This window comes from Xiphias gladius, chromosome 16 (assembly GCF_016859285.1).
Source record: "Xiphias gladius isolate SHS-SW01 ecotype Sanya breed wild chromosome 16, ASM1685928v1, whole genome shotgun sequence".
NCBI lineage: Eukaryota > Metazoa > Chordata > Actinopteri > Istiophoriformes > Xiphiidae > Xiphias > Xiphias gladius.
In genome coordinates, this window is record NC_053415.1 from 11991515 (window position 1) to 12010413 (window position 18899).

The following is an 18899-nucleotide window of genomic DNA, read 5'->3' on the forward strand; positions in this document are numbered from 1 at the left end:
AAAAAATTGAAGTCAGTATCAGGACTCCTTGATTCAAGATCAAGATTTTAGATGTTTCTTTGCAACGTTCTACCTGGGAAGACTTTGCGGATGTAAGCCCCGATGATGAAGTAGAGGATGGAGTCGATGAGCATCAGCCAGCAGAGCCAACCAAATGAGGCTGAGTCACCAGCTATGGGTGAGGTGTATGAGTTGCTCCAATGAATTCCTAAAGAAGTCGACAGTAGAAGAGTTTTGCCTTGCCTACACTGACTCAGTTGGCTTGTTTGACGGTAGTCAGATGTCTATATGCTCTTACCTTCTCCTTGGGTCTCATAGCGAGAGATATATTGGCTGGCGTAACTGAAACAGGTTGGGGAGAATATGCTCTGTAGGAAAATGAGAGACAGATTAGACAGGATGGAGAAGCAGAAGCAGCAAAAACAAAGAGAATATCAAAAAATACGTCTTCTTTTTTCCACAATGCCTTCTGTAATTCCACTCATCTTTACTCTTGATACTCTGTGTAGTATGAAGTGATATATCTCAAAAGCATTTCTTGACGTGATATGAGGAACTTTGTCCAAGGCAACCGAGGTGTTAGATGTGTGCACTGCTGTTATGTTGAATGAAAAATAACAATAAAACCTCACAATGGAAAACAACTGAGGGCAAAAGCCACTGTTTACATAGACGTTCTCATAACGGTACTGCCATTTTGAGGCTGTGCCAATGTATTTTGAATCATAATATCAGTAAAATTGTTCTCTAAGATGGATAGGTTAGATAACATTTTGGAATGAAATTAAAAGACATTATATCTCCCTTTACGTTCCTTTACTCTTCATTTCAATTCTCAGCATCTTCCAGAAAAAATTACATTATTTGATGTTACAAGGTAATAGGCCTATCCCAGTAGTTCAATATACATGACTAATGATAAATGAGGTTCAGAGGTTCCTCACCAGGGCGCTCTTCTGGGAAAAGGTGAGATTCGTCTCCCAGGCCATGACCACGATGAAAGGGAAGAAGCAGAGGATGTAAAGGAGGCTGCCACTCAGGCCAGCAATGTAGGTCTTGTCAAAGAAGGAGCTGACCAGGTAACTGAAGGCCAGGATGCTCAAACCATAGTCGCAGAGGTACAAGAAAAGGAGGAATCCGTCACTGTAGGGCAGGACTCCGCCAAACTTCAGCACCAGAGTGAGGATGAAGATGGTCACCACCAGGTAGGCGGCACACTCCAGGAACCAGGCGAAGAAGTGGCTGAGCGGGTTTACTCCCATCATCTTCATGTACTGCAAAACGAGAAAGAATAAAAAAATGTCAATAAAAGACAGGCAGTTTTTGTGCTTTTTTGCCACTAGTGCGTCTGAATGTTTACAGCTGTGAAGATGTGAAAATGAATGTGACAAAGTCTGGAGGTACAAGGGGAGGAAAAGTCAATTTGACATTTGCAGCTGTGCTCAAGTTTCAGAGAAAAAAGTGTTGCTTTTCACATTGTTAACTGTTCATCAGAAATAATTTGTATTTGTCAATGAGTTAGCACAACCAGTGAACCCTATCATAAACAGGATGTCATGGAAACCCAAGGTATGTGTTCAATGCAAAAATACAGCGGCAGGTTGGATCCTCTTTACCCTTACCTCATGCAGCCTCAGTTCTCTCTCATGCACCAGTTTCTTCACAAAATCAGCCACGAACAGCACCCAGGCTATCATTAGCATGAGTGGGAAGACAAAAGAGATAGCCTCCAGGTACCTGGGGAATACAGAGATACCAACTGTCAGTCAAATTTCTACAAAACCTAACGTCCAATCGCTGTCAACAACAGGATATGAAAATGCCTATCATTCAGTCACTGGCTTGACAGAGAGGCAGAGAGATACAGAGTGGAAGAGCAATGTTGAGGGAGGGTTTGGGGATTTATGGCAGCCATGTTCGGATCCTCATGTTATTTACACAAAATAAAAAAATATTTTTATTTTTTTACCTTATCATATCTTGAGCCTGAATTTCGTGTTTGGAATGTTGGAAACTACACATCCATATTTCACGGCTATCGTGTCGGAAATTGAGTGGAGTAAAATATCATAATGGCAGAGCAGGTGAGGATCATCATATCATACAGCTGGTCAGAAGGCAGCCAGCCAAAAGACAGTGGCCCGCTGGTGTTTCTTAGATGAGATATCAGTACTGTCTTAAGTCACACTCGAGGGAAAGCACAAACATAGGCACTACATTCAAGTATGATTTATTGGACAGAGTTTTATGTGTGTAAATTAATTTCAAACCCATGTTGGATTGGATATACACTACAGACATGAGTGATGTTCTTTATAGATGGATATTAAAGGCCCGCAGAGTGTCTGAGTGTGTTCGTGTATGGTTTTCAAAAATGATTGCACAACAATAGTGAATATTCATGAACATAGTGTGGAGCCATTTATAATGTAAAAGGTTCTTTTGAATGAACCCAAGTGAAATGAAAGAGCATGCATTATTCCATATCAATGTGTGTACGTCCACTCTGGGACACTGTGTATCTTTTCATGTTTCTGTGCATGCATTCATATGGGGGTATGTTCATACTGTAATTGTGTGTGTTTATATGCATATATGTGTGTGTATGCCAGTGGGCATCCATGTATTTTGGGGACTCACTCATCACGGTGATGGCATGGGTAGGGGAAGGGCTGCAGCTGGACGGCTGGCTCGGAGACTCTCTGCCCAGTCTGGGTCTCAATGATAGCCCGATCAATGTTTTCCTGGAGGTAGACAAAGCCCCGGTTGTAGCGCATTGTCTGCCTGGCCAGGATGTGCGTGTCCTTCACAAAATAGGGGTTCCGGACTCTGTCAGTACGCATGACATTGTCCATATGCATGCGGATAGTGTAGCTGACTTTGGGAGGCAGGGATGAGTTGGGGGATGTGGTGGAGGAGGAGGAGGAAGACCCGGCCTGGCGCTTCCTGGATGAGTCCTCATCTTTGGGAAGCTTGAAGATGACACCTTGAAGACAGATTGCACCATCTCACTGAATAGAGTTTGTACTGCAGGACAAAATTTAAAGATCGGAAAATGTCATTCTAAGTTCATTTTCCTAGTTACTGTTGCCCTGAGTCAGATCTCCCAAAAGTGTCCGCAATTCAGCTCTTAAACAAGGAGAAAACCCGTTTAAAGGAAGCACCCTAGACTGGAAAACGTAAATAGGTATACAGTATATTTGATTAAGTGGTCAATGTACATGGTCAATGTACCTATAAAGCTGCCAGCCTCTGTCACAGGGTCTGTTTCTGTTTCTGGTCTATTTCAGGGTGGGCTTACACTCATGAAATCTTGGTCTTATTTTATCTCAACACAGATACAAGTCCAGAAAAAGTAACGAATTACTGCACAGCGAAAGGCAAAATAACAACCTGGGTATTTGTTAAACTGGGCTGTAGTCCTCTGTTATGTGGACCTGGGCTGACTCTGCTCTTTATACATAAAGCTTGTGCGTTATACTTAATATTTTACTCACTTGCATAGAGATCACGATTTTTGGCAAGTTCCTGGGCTACAGTGTTGAGCTGCTCGGCAGAGTCGTAGCCACGGTAACGGTCAAACTTGATACAGGAGGAGAGGTCCACCATCAGGGTGGACAAGGTGGTGATCTGACTCAGTATGTGTTTGTTCTTTTCCAGCATCACTGTCATGTTAGCTTTAGAAAAAGAAAGAAAGAAATTTACTAACAGTGCAAAGTAAAATGTTAGGTTTGACTGCCGTAAATCCAAACTAAAGTAATGATCTTTGTTACATTATGTTTCTATCTTAACTAAGATAGAAATATGGTCTGACAATACAAGGTAATCAAAATAAGTACCTATATGTCAAAGTCAGACCTTGTGGAAAAAATGACTGACATGTATAATCACATCAAGGAGAGACGCTCTAAGAAAATCATGTTCAAATGAGTGTAATGCTTCCTATAAAACTAAGGAGCAGTCCCATTTTCTGATGGTATGGACATTTTACAGTCAGTAAGTGAGGGAGGAATATAAAGGTAAGCCTGGTATCTGCAGCTTACAAAAGTAAGACCTTCAAATTCTCACTCACAGAAATTGCTGAGCGTTTCTTTCATTCTGCCAACATTGATGTCTGTCTGCATCTCAATGAAATTCTTCACAAAAGAATTGCCAAGGGAATTCTGACAGGAGGGGAGAGAGAGTAGAAGAGATGATGTACAACATCAAGATTCAGATGCTGAAACTTGTTGAGGACCACTGCAAAGTTTATGTCTAGACCCTGAGATGACAGTGAGCCGGCTACAATAATCAGATGTACAGAAGGCAGCTCTGAATTTTCATACCTGCAGCAATGGCAAAGTGTGGCTGAGTATTTCAGAAGACTTTATGATGTAGTTGGAGGATTCAATCCAGTCTTCTGAGTACTTCCTCAGATTTGCAAACTCCTGCAAGGTGGCATTGGCCTGGGCAAGGATAGGACAAGGACGAGAACATATGAAATGGCTGGGTATCAGCGAGATTTCAATCTGCTGTTTGTGTGTGTGTGTGTGTGTGTGTGTGTGTGTGTGTGGCTGTTTGAATCTGATAAGGCAGCAATATACTAAAAAACAAAGTCAAGCCTTTACAAAATAAAACTGAAGTATAAAATGGTGGTGCATACATATTTGCATACATATATGCATACACTCCCTGAAACTGCATTTCTTTCGTACAACGTGGCAGTGGGGGGTGCATGAGGACTTAAGAGGTAACTATGGCCTAGAAAAGCTACATACAGCAGTGACAAAAGCTACTAAAAAAAGCTGAGGGACTTTGGCTGATTTAGAACATAAAGTTCATCAAGGTCGTGAAGGTGCCAACCCCCAGACATGCTGACTGTGAGATGTTTGAACTGAAAAACAAAGGAAAAGAAAGTGGCGATGCCCTCACACAAGGGCAATCACAATCTTTTTTATAGACTGCAGACAGGTGAGTACATAATTTAACTAGGTAGGCCAGGTACTTTATGTACATAATACTTAAAAACAAACATTTAAAAACCTTAAGATTGTTTATAAATCAGATATATTGTGGATTCCAGAGTGGGTAACAACTGGTGTGTAGGTGGATTAAAGGGCAAAGGAGGTAAGCTGTGCATGTGTTAATGTATACGGTATGTATTGTATACCTTCTCCATTAATGACCTAGTGACGGGTGTGTCAGGGGTGTACAGGATTTGTCCCATCAGCATTGGTTTGAGGAAGGCCCAGGCGATGGCTCCTCCTGTGGTATTGACCATGTCCAGGTACATGTTCATACATAAGGGAGCTACACAAGGAAGAAGAGAGTAGAATCGTTTTTCGGTCAGAAGTTTAGACAATCTGAGAATCATTTTTAAGTTTAAAGGATAAAGCTGTTGTTAGTTGATATTTTCTTACCATCAACAAATCCCATGAAAACACCGGAACTATAAAAGCATAAATCAGTCTCTTAATGCTTAGCAACCTGCTGTAGTGTTTGTAGAACTCAGCCCTAAGTCCATTCATTCCTAAGTTTAATGTTTAATCTTTAAAGAAGGATCACAAATATGTTCAACAGTACTTTATGATAGGATCAATTAATTTGTTAGATTTGGTCTTTTCATGGGATTTGCTGATGATAAGCAAAAAAGAATATCACCAGCCTTATCCTTTAATCCTTGATGCTTTGTGAATCATTAAGTAAGCCAACTAAACCTATTCCTAGAGTCTTGTGGGAGCAAAGGGGTTGTAAATGTTGAGCCATCATTGGTGACTCCAAATTTGACATTTTGGATTATGTTTCACTTTTGAGTTTTGAATTTTCACTGTTTGTGGGCAGAGAAGCGTCAACACATATCAGAATCAATTTTAGGGCAAATAGTTAAAGGATGGGATACTCTACTGTATTAGTGCCAACTTTGTAATTTAGGCTAAGAAGACAAATTGAAGAACTGCCTCATATAGACAGGAAAACGTCTCTTTGATGTGCATACAGTACATTATTTCTTTTTGATTGTACCTATCTTGTAGCTGCTTTTACTATTTTAAAAATGTATAACATAATACTAACTATGAATGCTTTTGATAGCAAAGAAATCTCATGGAAAACACTGAATATCAAGACCAAATATACACGTGTTACGAATGGTGACTGCACTGACGATGAAATTCAGTTTCCTAAAGCCCAAAATCAGTCTTCCTCACTACATACTGGCATTCCGTGGAATCTTGAACCTCTCAATCATCTCCTCCCTCTGGTGGTTATTGGGGAAGGTAGGGTTTGACTCCAACATGGTGGGGAGTTTGGAGATTCCAAACAGAGCCAGGATACCCTTACTGCACAACGCTCGAGAGAGGGTGACAAACGTAGCTTGGCTAGATACGGTGGACCTCTGTCCTCTGGCCATCTGGGGAAAAACAGAGCTCGAGACTTTAAATACATTATGATTTCCATGTATTTAAATGTAAATTCTCATTTACTCATGTAAATGAGAATACTAACTGAAGGCTCTCAAAAGCCTCAGCATACCAATTCAATTGTCACCTGAACCAGTGTTATGTATACAGCACAGTAGGGTCATAGGAATATTTAAGAGCACTAAATTATCTGCAGACCTTGTTTTTGGCTAGGTGTCAGTTGAGTGATCACGACAACATAGACACAGGCATGAATACCTCGTGGGTAAAGCACTGTACAGTAGTAAAGAGTACACACTTGGCTAAATTCGTTGTCGGCCACCAGGTTGAGGTCTTGGATGGAGAGCAGGTAGCTTTGCAGTTGACCAATGGCAGGAAGAAACTTGTTCATCGTGTCTGTTATAACCTCAGCCATCTGAAGCATAACTCCCATCATGCTTTGCATGTCTTCAGACAACACCATCTGAAAGAAACATTCAAACATATTTCTATTGCTCGGTTTTTTTTCCTCTCTTGTCCTTACATTCATCAATGCAGTGACATTTTTCATGTTTCCAAAACTGTTTGTCCTTTTTCATGGGTTGCTCTATCTTGCAGATGCTTTCATAAAGCCTGATAGGGTACATGTTATGGAAGACAGAATAAAGAGCTCTTTTAAACCAAAAATCATCTGAATTAAAAGGGATTAAATAGCAAAGAACTTGCTTCAAGATGAAATAAGCTCTACTAAAAATATATCTTGTTGATTTCATACTATCACAAAGTCAGAATTTCACATTTCTCTCTTACTTGTTGCAGCATTTGTCACCTTTTCCGCTCTTACCAGTACCACATAGTTATTAAGTAACAAGACGCAGTCCAACATTAGCATTCATTTGAAATTGTGTTTCCGGCCACTTGGTGGAAATAAATCCAGTATTCACTCTATATAATAATAATAAGTACACCTGCTGGTCGCTGACTGTGACTATCTGCCATTTGGCGCCAGGCAGGTAGCATACAAACGACTTTTGAAAGTTTTTTCACTGGTAACCCCCGGCTAGGTCAAGAGAGCGTTAAAGTGAATTAAAACAGTGAAGCTGCAGGTCATAAAATCAAAACAGTGAGCTGAAACATGCTAAAAAGTTCCAGAAAGCTGCAGGGCAATTCATTTTATGTGGGTTCATCACTACCAGCAATGTCTTTTACAGTCCAGTTGGTCATTTGATCCCTTGTTCTCCTAAAAATATTGATCAGAGAAGCTTCAAATACAGCTGAGAATCAACCAATCAGTACTGTAAGGTAAAAAAAATATTTCTTGCTTTGAATTTATATTTAGTTTAATGCCCTTCTAACACCAGTTGGCAGAGGTCGAGTAAGGAAAAGTGAAAATGAAAGAATAAATGTATGACACGGACGCAGCTATTTGATAGTTTAAACTGTAACATTACTGTTACTGTGTTAAAAGGACACTGGGGTTTCGGCATGTGTGTTGCTACTTTTAAGGACATTTCAGATTTGTCACCATTAAATAGCATTAGTGAACAGCGCTGCCAACTACGTAGAGCTATATACATGTATAAGTGATTAATAAATTAGGACTTCATATTAAATTAAACCCAGAAGGAAAATAACTAAAATTATAATTTTTAAAGAAATTGTTGCATTTGAAATAGAAAAGAGACCTATTAAAGAAACCCTTTGGCACGTTTTTTAATTCCTGCATCTAGGTAAGTAGAGCTGTTCCAGACCTTGATAACTCTCATATTCATATACGGACGGTCTACTTGAGTTTTTTGGGATGGACAGTGTTTGCCGTCTTAGATCAAATGGAAAAACATCAGTTACAGTATGAAATACATTTTTTAAATGTGTGACGGAGAGAGCTTTTTCTCATGAACAAACATTTTCTTGCACAAAAGCTTTTCTCTCTGACTCGCACGCTCCTCAAACAAACAGACTGTAGCATCAAACGTGTATTGTATTGTGTATTTGTCCATTCAGCTGTTCCAGAACAATGTGCGATCATCAAATGCAAACATTCTCAACAAAATGTTAACTTTAACAGTTAACTACCGGAGAAAGCAAACCCATTTTATTTGTCTACTGACAAAGGACTCAGCCTTACTCTGTAGATGATTTTTTCCATGTTGAGATGGCGAGCCATCAGCAGTGAAAAGCTGTACCACTGTTCAACAGACATGGAGCAGAAGGCCTTATAGATGACCACATCTGTCTCTTTCATGTTCACAGATGCTGTGGAGTTGCACTGATGCAGGTTGACCAACCAGGACAGGATCTGTTCCAAAAGCATTAAGACAGTTATGGAAACAGGTAATACTGACAAAGGGGACACAGGAGAAGGTACGTCATGAAGCAAACTACAGAGATATGCAGTATACAAGAGCCATGCTCTAACAGTGCACTCACATCACTAATTCCAGATTCCTACTTTCATGGTAGACTTTATCTGGTACACAGGCTTCCAAATCCCTGTACTAGTTTGGCACTTTGGAAAATGGTGGGTATAAGTTGTCCTCTCTTCCATTTAGTAAAAAACAACTTGTGGTATGTTTGGGGACGGTTCATCATAAAAATGGTGGGTAATCAAGCATGCATCAAACAGGACAGCTGCAACTCCATTTCGTATTCTTTTTTTACTCACCTGTGTAGTCTGCAGACAGCAATGTGTTACCTCCAGCCGACAAACTCAGTTTAATTTATTTTCTCTGCACTTTTTGCTACATAATTTGCAGTGTGCTAGCAGTGATTATCACACAAGAGCCTCTTATTCCACTAAGTCATGTCTGCTCTAGAAGAATGGTCCATGGAGAGAGGGCAGAGTGATTTTGATTAGGCCTGTAATTCAGTATTCATTGTACTGTAAAGTCAACAGTTTAATTTGTTTTTCCTGATTGATACTGCACTAAACAGAACAATTCACCTTCTGTGCCATTAACTAGAGGATACAGGGTTCACCCCCAAAGAAAGTGAAGTTACATTTACTGTAAGTTGCATCAAGTAGCACCACCCTTAAGAAACATATATAGACTACATGTGCCTCATGAAAAAACGATACAATGATGCAAAGTCTACCTAACATGCTAATTTAAAAAAGTGAAATATGGCACAGTTTTGAGGCTATAGAAGTACTTCTCATAAAGAGACCACAATGGGCCTGCTGAACCTGACAGCCTGCAAACAGACCTGGCAACCATGAAATATGAAAACATGGACCTTGTTCTACATTGTTTTCTGAGGAATTTAGGAACTTGTGTGCACCATTGCAGATTCTGAGCAATTCACGGTGTCTTCAGGCTCGCTAAAGCAATGACTAAATGTTTGCTCACACACTTAAAGTATGTGCTATATGTGGATACATAATGAGGATGCACCTGGCTCACCAATAAATTGTTGTTTGGTAGAGTGGTTTCCATCAGCAGGTACAGAGATGCTGGATCAAAATCCATGTGTCGCTGAACATCCAGAACAAAGGCAGTTTCATTTCTCAGCATCTCACCGACCGACACTGTCCCTGGGAAGCAAAGTGATATAAGTGTCAGCCAAAAAGCATTTTTTGCTTGTTTTTTTAACATAGAATCTGTACATCTAGTTTCATAATATTTGAACATTCATAATGTAGTACAGTGTCCCTATTGCATTCCCCACCATAGAATGGGTGCTACAGCTGTCGTAAGTGTGTTCAAATGTGGCTTTCTTTTTTTTATTGCCAATTGTCCGAAACCGATTTTTAAAAAGAGCTACACCTGTCTGCTGTTATATGTTAAATATTATTAGATAATCAAGAAACAAGCAAAGTGGTAACATCAGACACGAGTGAGCAACAGGTGAGATGAATTGAGCAGTCGGTTGTTATGGAAACAAGTTTTGTGATCTGCTTTTTTTTCAACTCGTAGCACACCAGGCAGCACACTTTTAATACAAAAGCGACCATAGCCTTAAATCAGAACTTTGGACAGTTCAAAACTTACTTTTGGATCACAATAAACCTAATCTACAGACAAAAAGAACCTATAAATCCATTTTGGAAAAAAGTGATATACAGTAGATTCAGTATTTCTTAATGGATAATCTTTTTATAATTTTGGATACAAACTGTTCTTACATTTCTCCTTCCCTTTTCTCTATTCATAATTAGCCAACCAAGCAATCATACACAAAACAACAAAAACAGCAGTGCAAAGTACAATCTGTGTAGCATAAAAAAACAGAAATGAGGGGGATATCTGGAAAGCTTAGTAAAAATAGTGTAGCATTAGTGCAGTAATGTATAATGTCAGGGATGGGAAAATGTATCAAAATTCGGTATATCAAAGTATGTGGCAGTATTTTGGGATTCTTGTAAAATGTGGAGAAAATAACGAAAGAGTTGATGATGAAGACGATCTGGAAGTTGTGTGCGAGGATAATGCCTTACACAGCAGCACTCATCGCCACTGCTACTGCACTGGATCACCTTGCACATACAGTACTAAATGGCAGCTGTATTTGAAAGTGGAGTTGAGACTATTTGTTCCTCATCTTAGGTTTCTATTTTAATTACAGATTGTATTTCTTTAACCTAATTTACTTTGAGAATTAATTTTATTTAAGCCTTTACCAAACTCGTGCCAGAAAAGGAACAATGATATCATAATGTGATACACAGAAACTACTCTGATACAGAAACTTGTCTCACCTGGGGAGGTGATGTTGATGTTGAGAGAGCTCAGGCTGCTGGTGTTAAGGCCCAAACCTTGACTCATCACAGATGTCCTGTAACCACACACATAAATGCATGCAGACAGACATGTACACACAGACACACAGACACACAGACACACACACACACACACACACACACACACACACACACACAGAAACAGAAACAAAGTGATAAATGCAATTTTATTAATAAATATACTAACAATCATTTCAATAAAATAAAATGCTGCCAGGCATCCGGCAAACTAAATGGCCTGAGATGAAAATTTCAGTTAAGCCAACACGAGGAAACTTTGCTCATTGCCTCCAAACAATAGTAAGAGGTAACTTTAATACCCTTAATATCAGTGAGGTGACATTTGTAAAGTGCAACAGCCTGCACCACTCTCAGGCAAATTATACCAAAGGAATAAAAGGGGAAAATTTCTACTGAGAGCAGCTTTCTCTGGACAAACTATTGTGCACTGCTGTGAAAGCCTTTCAAAGAAAAAGGAATGAAGCGCGATGAAGACCAGGCCAGTACCAGTTTGCATGGAAATCGTAGGTGCTAGGATCTCCGATGACGGTCTGGAAGATGGCATCTGTCAGAGAGGTTGTGTTCATCATCAGACTTTCAACCAGGATCTGCAGGCTGGGCAGAAAAGTGTGACACAGCTGACCAGGCTCAATGGAGAGGGACCACGTCAGCAGATGCGCAGACTGTGTATTCTCCAAGGCGCACACCTAAAACAAATCAGTCACATAAGCACCATAAGGAGTCTCTGGCCAAGTTTCATGATCATACATATGCAACAAAGATTGGTTGGTTAGTCATAACTTGCAACTCACTGTGGTGTGGGAATATTTTACTTGATTGTTCATGTTTGGACTTTAGGTTTAGGGTTAAAGCCTGCAAAAAAAAATCTGTCTCACTGTGCTTCCGAGAACTCCACTCCAACTAAAGAATTTGATTAAGCTGGTTTTTCTGAAAAGTTTTACTGTTAATGATTCTGACATCCAGGCTTTCCCTTCAGGTCTGAGCAAAACATTGAATACTTTGGTGGTTAATGATTTGTAGCTTTTTTGACACTATGCCAAATAATGGCTTTTGGCATTTAATCAAAAAACAAGTCAGCACCCCTCTCAGCCTACAAAAACCCATTTTTTTCAAACTGTAACCAAAGTCCATGAGTGGTTTTGCTATTATTGTTGAATATTCATGTCCATGTCGTGGCTATACTTTGCTGAATTTGACTGCCAATTGACATGTTAGCACATATGAGTGGGTCTAAGCCCCGATAACATTCATGTTATGTTGCAGCTCTAACCCCGGCAATATCAAAATTATTTAAATGTTAAGTACTTATAATTAAAAATCTGCTGTATTAAAAGATTTTATCTTGTCATCGTTTTCAGAAATACTGAAGTACAATTTTTTCCCCATTTTGATGAACCATAATTATGGCAAAGCTGCAGGGTTAATGAAGAGACCTGGGATCTCAGGTGGCCAAGTTGCTCTGTGAATTGTGGGTCTGTCACCCCGATTTGGAAGAGCACAGTGGTTGTTTGGATGGTCTCCTGCATGAGAATCAGGCTCTCTGTGAAAGGAGGGAGAGAGTGAAAGAGAGGGAAAAAATTAGGGTGGGAGAGGTTATTAAAGTTAGACAGAAAGATGGGATGGGAACAGGAGAAGAGGGCGATAAGGTCTGTAAGGTGACAAAATAACATGACATCCCATTCGGCTTCATGACGACTCACACCATTACAGTGCAGCGTTGTCAGGCAGCGAGCATCAAATGATGTGCTTAAAGTGAAGTCCAGTGTGGGACTGATGGGGCCAGAAGGGCCAGCAGTACTAGATGCTATCATGCATTAAAACACATCTCACGAGCCCTAAGAAAGGCACCACTTCAGGTAGCAGGATGTGATGACAGAGTATTTAATTTGGCCAAACTTTAATTGGACAATGGTGATGTTTAATCTCAGGGTGCTCAACATCTAGAATCCTTTGCAATTACAACAGTTAGGTCTGTGTCTGTATGTGTGTGTGTGTGTGTGTGTGTGTGTGTGTGTGTGTGTGTGTGTGTGTGTGTGTGTGTGTGTGTGTGGGAAGAATACGAGCGGGTTTGCGGAGACATGAAACTGCTGCTGCTTACAAAGTGATTCTACGCAACAAAAACATTATCACACAAGAACAGGTGCCAATCAAAAGGAGGTCATAGACGTTCACTTGCGTGAGTGCGAAGGGAGACGTTTAGCGAGGGCAGACAGGAGAAGTGATTGAATTCTACTTTGCTAATGAGATTTAAAAAGGTGCTGAGTGGCTTTCTGCTGGAGAAGGGCCATATGGCCTTGGGCTCTTTGGGAGCTCAAGCTAAGCTGGTGTGAAGTCTTATTCCTCATATCTCCAGAATGAATTATGCCGCACTATAATCATGTATACAATAACAACAGCATTAACAAAACATTTTATGGTCTTCCCGTCGTCTCCCAATTGCCATGAAGGTCAGAGAAAAACGTGGCACTGTTCCAAGCTGTGTGACTGGCACAGGCTGGCAGACTGTGCTTATACATATATACTGTCCCAGCAGGTAGGTAAACACAAGCTGCAGCTTCAGCGTGAGCTCTACAGTACAGCAACAATTACATCATGGGAGGAATGGTAGGGAATTCACTGCGGAGTCAGAAGGTAAAGTTCATTTGGAGAAACTGAAACAATAAAGCATCGTTCATTTGGGGACTCTCCATTTAACTAATGAGTGCACATTTCTCATTATAAAGCTGCCCTTGGTCCAAGAAGCCTCTAAATATCCAGCCTGAGTCAGAGAGACAGTAGATTTGAACTGTAATGTTACCTTGTGACTCACTGGCCAGAACTCTGGAGATATTTTTAAGCACAGAGGAGAATGGAAAGCCATCGGGAAGCATATCCGTAGCGTTAGTTAGGAGATCCATTGATGACCTGGGGAATGAAACAGGGGCCAACGGGGACATCATTTGTGTGAACAATTAGGCAATAGGGCAAGATTAAAAGCAGTTATTTCTAGATGCTAGGGCAAATTTAGGTCCCAAGCTAGATACTGAGTTTACACAAAACAAAACAGGCAAAAAATATTTTCTTTTGTTCCCTGATTCCTAAAGCTATATTTGGCCGAAGGCAAATAATACTTACATCTGAAATGCGCTAGGTAGAGTGAGAAAGGAGAGCACCCCAAGAGCAGTATTAATGGTCTCTTCCCGAGAGGCATTCAAGCCCCACGGCATGTCACTCAAAGCTCCCTTCAACACAACACTCAGATCAGGATTGGCAAAGAACATGTGGACTGTTTCCGCAATTTCTCCTGTGGTAGGAGGGACAGAGATGGCTTTGAACATGGCAGGGTAGTTGATGTAGAACAGGTCTATGAAGTCATCCATGGGGTCACTTGGTGGCATCAAGGGGACCTCGCGTCTGCGTCGGATCCTCATCTTATGGTTACCGCCTGTCGTTTCCGCCTGAATCATACCCTGAAGTTGGTCAATGGGAGGCAGAAGAACACTGGTGCTCACCAACTGCCTAAACATTGCAGTTATGTTTCCAACTAGGTCTTCAAACAGCTCCATGTTTGCTGGCATGTCCACACTCATCTGAGTCAGGACAGACAGGAAAGACCTAAGGATGTCATATATTTTGGGCAGCACCTGGGTAAGCAGGTCTAGTCCAGATGCTTGAGTCGAGACCAACCATGCAGACAGCTCAGCCACTTTCTGTACAGTCAAGCTTGTGTCATTGGATGCCAGGAATTGCTCCAAGGCTTGGTAAACCAGAGGCGCATCACCAAATATCTTCAGGTCAGTCATCAGTTTGATGGTTTCTCTCATCATGTCAGTAAGAGATGCCTCACTGAGTCCAGAAAAATTTCCCCACATCATGGAGAAGATTTCATCCGAGGTGATGTTCGCCGAGGTTAGGAATATCATTGCTACCTGTTCGAAGAGGTCGTGGGATGAGCTGCTGTCTTGAACAAGATGGAAGTTGTTCACAATGTGGCGCAGCGCCTTCTCTATAGCTTCGGTGTAAGGGTGAAGGAATGGGGCCACACTAAGCAGCTCGTCTGAGAGCAATTTGATGGAAGACAAACTGTAGAGGGGAGAAATTCACAGAACGTCAGGTTAAGTTCATTCTTCAGATATAGTCTCATATAAAAAATATCAGGAGGAATTAGAGAAATTTGAGAAGGCTTTTCTATAGACAATCGCTAATTCTCACCAACTTCTGTCATGCAAACCATTTTTATGGATTTCCTTAATATAATGATTCCATAGAGCTCTAATTTCTCATATTTGGCCAGAAGTAATGTTTCTTTATCATCATGCTTTATACTTATTCGCATAGTTTTCCCATTTCATCCTCGGTAATAGACTGTGGAGTCTTTCTACTGTGATCAATGATCTATAACTCATGTAGTCAGACCTGATTGATTCCCTGCGATATGCAGAATGTGATCCTTATCGCCATCCCCGGCTCATTATTGCAGCTGGTGTATAAAGGGAAATGGGCTTTAAGAGGATGTCTCAGTTAGCTGATTCATGGTTAAGCCACTATCTATGCAGGCCTCCCCGTTTTCAGCCAGACTCGCATTAAATTAATCAAGTTCAATTCAAATATGATCACTCGAAATCCTTGTGTAATTATGCAAGCATCAAATTGGCTTGACTGGTACATAGTGGATAATGTTGTAACAACAAATGAAGCGTTGAGTTCATGTATAGGTGAGTCTGTGTCTATGGGTCTGTATAGCAACTGACTAATTTCCACAATCAAATAAAATACTGATAAATATGATCAGTCTGTCATGTTCAGTGGGTTTTGTTTTGTGACTGTAATACATTTTGATATGACTGCACCGCATTTTCCTCATATTCAATGGCTACACTGTGGCCTGCTCTGTCTCATCTACTGAGACCTCTGTTGGTGAAAAAATGGGAACAAAAGTATGCTATGATGGGTTTCTCATGATCCGATTTTTAAGCATCATGTCAACAATGACATAATCTGATTTTAACTGTAAATGGTCACCTGTTTTGTAACTGCATGTCCTGGAGCTGCTTGTACCAGTAAAGCTTTGCCTCAGGGCTCAGAGGCTGACCTGCCAGCGTAGAGAACTGGCTACAGAAAGCCGTGATTAGCTGCTCTGTCACAAGCGTTTGGTTAACGCTGACTTGGTAGAGAGACTGTACAGTCTTGACAATCCTGGCAGCTGTGGCACTCACAGTCATTGGTCCCACATCCATGTGCTGTACAGACAACATATAGCAGAAATGGGCTGTTAGCAATTTGCAGCTTTCTTTGTGTGTCAACACTGCCACCAAGTGGTGAAACTGTTAACTGTACTTGAATAAGTATTACATTGTTGGCACATGAATATTTTTGTCCAGTCTGATAAACAAATTCAAAATGTAATATCCTCCTATCAAATTAGTTTCTTAGCAAAATCGTATTTATGTTAGCATGCATCTACTTACACTCATGTTCAGGTGGGAGTAGACAGCCTGGGCTGCAACATAGGCCTCCAAAACAGGCTGCAGGCTGATGTTGCACCACTTAGCCATTGTGGCATGGCTTAACCCTGCTGCCTCTCTTACTGGCTCCCACTCTTTGAGAACGTCACTGCACTCCAATGTACCATTAGCCTAGAGGGAAAAATGTAACAAAAAGCAGTTCAGCAATAAGACAGAGACGGACGCAGAACAAAGTATCTAGGAAAAAAAAAAGCCATCATAATCTCTCTGTTCTTGCAGTTTACAGAAAGCAAAGAAAAGGGCAGAAGTCTCACACAGGTATCATCACTCCTCACAGACTGACACACCAGGTACACACCCACACAGCCACACATACTGTATGTGCACACACTATGTATGTGCACACACACTGGGTCAGCTATAGTTTCTGCCACGTCAGAAATCTCCATGTAAAGTATACACAAGACAAAGACTAACACTTTAATAGCTCACCTACTTTATATTCTTTCAGCATGACATGGATTAGAGCCAATCTGATACTAGCTTTGCATGAGAAAAATATGTATCGAGGCGTGATAGTATGGCTAACAATAAACATGACAGTAACTGTGAATGTAATAGTACATTTTGTACAACACAGAAGAGTGAATTTAATTAGATGAGATTTAATAATACATTTAATCTAATAGTTAAATGCTAATAGTTAATAGACATTACAGCAAACATGGTGGTGAGAAGCTGTAATGAGAAGCTCAGCTTCTGTAGAGTAAAGAGGCTACAGACAGCGGCTAGTCTGCTTAGCAACATGTTTAACTTTACAAGGGGGAATTTGTTAGTTAAACAAAAGAGATGTAATATGTTAATTTTTTAGCTTCAGAGGTGCTAGTAGGGGTATTTAATCACCTTCGGACAGATCCAGGCTAGCTATCTAACTATTGGCAAGAAAGCAAATAAGTGCATATTTTTCAAAATGTCAAACTGTTACTTTAAAGAAAACCACAAAACATTCCAAAGTTAGCACTTTACCAGAAACAGCTGCGCAATCAAATGCAATCCAATACAACAGCCTTGCAGTTTTCTATCCTTACAAAACATATCTTCTTTTTTTTTTGACGCAGTGTTTAGTGGTGGTATTACATGTTATCGCACCTCATTGAAAAGTCTCACGTGAATCATTGGGTGGATAAGGTATTAGATGCACCTCCTAATATGCTGCCTTCTGTCGTTTTATTTTGAATGCCAACATACACACTGTTACTGATATATCTGTGATAGTTAAATAAGTCCAGTCAACAGCTGCATCTTGATAATGGCATTCGAAGTGTTCACCAGCCATGTCATACCCACATGTTATTTGTGTCTGGTATGAGTATGTTATCTGTAAAAAGTCTTTTAAAGACAAATGCTCATGCCTATGCAACAATATGCCAACTGCCATCACCGTGCTTTTGCTTCTATGGATACATTAGGTGTGACGCCAAGATAAAAGATAGGTATTGTTAACTGCAATAATGCATGACCATTTGTGCAACTATGCAGGAGCTCTCTCTCACACAGATACACACACAAAAATGTCCACAGAAAGCACCAGCAAATTACTCTTAAGACGTTCAACAATCAGTGATACAGTACAGTATGTGCAAATGCTATCCCAGAGAGAACAGTGGCAGTCTAACCTGCTGAGCTGCCTTCACCGTGCGTTCAATGGAAAACTGCATTCTTTCCGAGACCTCAGACAAGTTAAAACGACTGGTGTTCAGAGACTGTGCAATTTCTCTCATCAGGGTCACCACAGGCATCTGAAGGCTTAGTATCATCGCTGAGAGGAAGCGAAGACAGACGACATTATTTTACTAAAATATAACTTAAATAAGTTTGGAAAACAGCAACTATTTATGCATGAAATAAATCAAGTCAAATAAGGAAATTGTTTCAGGTATTTCAAGGTGTATCTAGGTGTGAAAGGTGTGCTTTTCAAGGCATAACCAAACCAAGTCTACTGGTGCTATGGTTGTTTCTTATTTGATATGTACTGCACATACAGTAGGAGCTTGCTCCTTCTTACTATTCTACTGTGAATGATCATTTTTGATCACTGAACAGTCTATCCTTGTCCTGACTACACAAATGTAAGACAATAGCCTTGCTGTTTAGTGGTTCTCTTACCATTCTCTGCTTGCATGATGTTCACCATACTTTCTATGTTTTTTTCAAATAGTGGGATAACAGATGAGACATTGTTCCATAGCTCTGTTCCCTCAAGGGTTGACAGAAGGGCTTCCAGCATCTTTTCAAGTCTGTGACAAAACAGAGGGC

General features: G+C 40.5%; 1 protein-coding gene across 1 annotated transcript in view; it reads right to left on the minus strand.

Annotated features, from left to right (window-relative positions):
* The window catches only part of abca12 (ATP-binding cassette, sub-family A (ABC1), member 12), a 62759-nt gene that overhangs the window by 25348 nt on the left and 18512 nt on the right, over positions 1-18899 (minus strand). The window contains exons 23-45 of the mRNA XM_040148805.1: positions 18750-18880; positions 18260-18402; positions 16587-16754; positions 16141-16358; positions 14254-15201; positions 13937-14043; positions 12573-12679; positions 11626-11825; positions 11077-11153; positions 10366-10368; positions 9782-9906; positions 8506-8676; positions 6697-6861; positions 6193-6388; positions 5150-5289; positions 4326-4445; positions 4073-4163; positions 3498-3677; positions 2641-2986; positions 1623-1737; positions 945-1274; positions 299-368; positions 74-208 (exon numbers count right to left, since the gene is read on the minus strand). Of these exons, the coding sequence (XP_040004739.1) occupies positions 74-208; positions 299-368; positions 945-1274; positions 1623-1737; positions 2641-2986; positions 3498-3677; positions 4073-4163; positions 4326-4445; positions 5150-5289; positions 6193-6388; positions 6697-6861; positions 8506-8676; positions 9782-9906; positions 10366-10368; positions 11077-11153; positions 11626-11825; positions 12573-12679; positions 13937-14043; positions 14254-15201; positions 16141-16358; positions 16587-16754; positions 18260-18402; positions 18750-18880 (4286 nt within the window). The remainder of the gene's footprint in view (positions 1-73; positions 209-298; positions 369-944; positions 1275-1622; positions 1738-2640; positions 2987-3497; positions 3678-4072; positions 4164-4325; positions 4446-5149; positions 5290-6192; positions 6389-6696; positions 6862-8505; positions 8677-9781; positions 9907-10365; positions 10369-11076; positions 11154-11625; positions 11826-12572; positions 12680-13936; positions 14044-14253; positions 15202-16140; positions 16359-16586; positions 16755-18259; positions 18403-18749; positions 18881-18899) is intronic.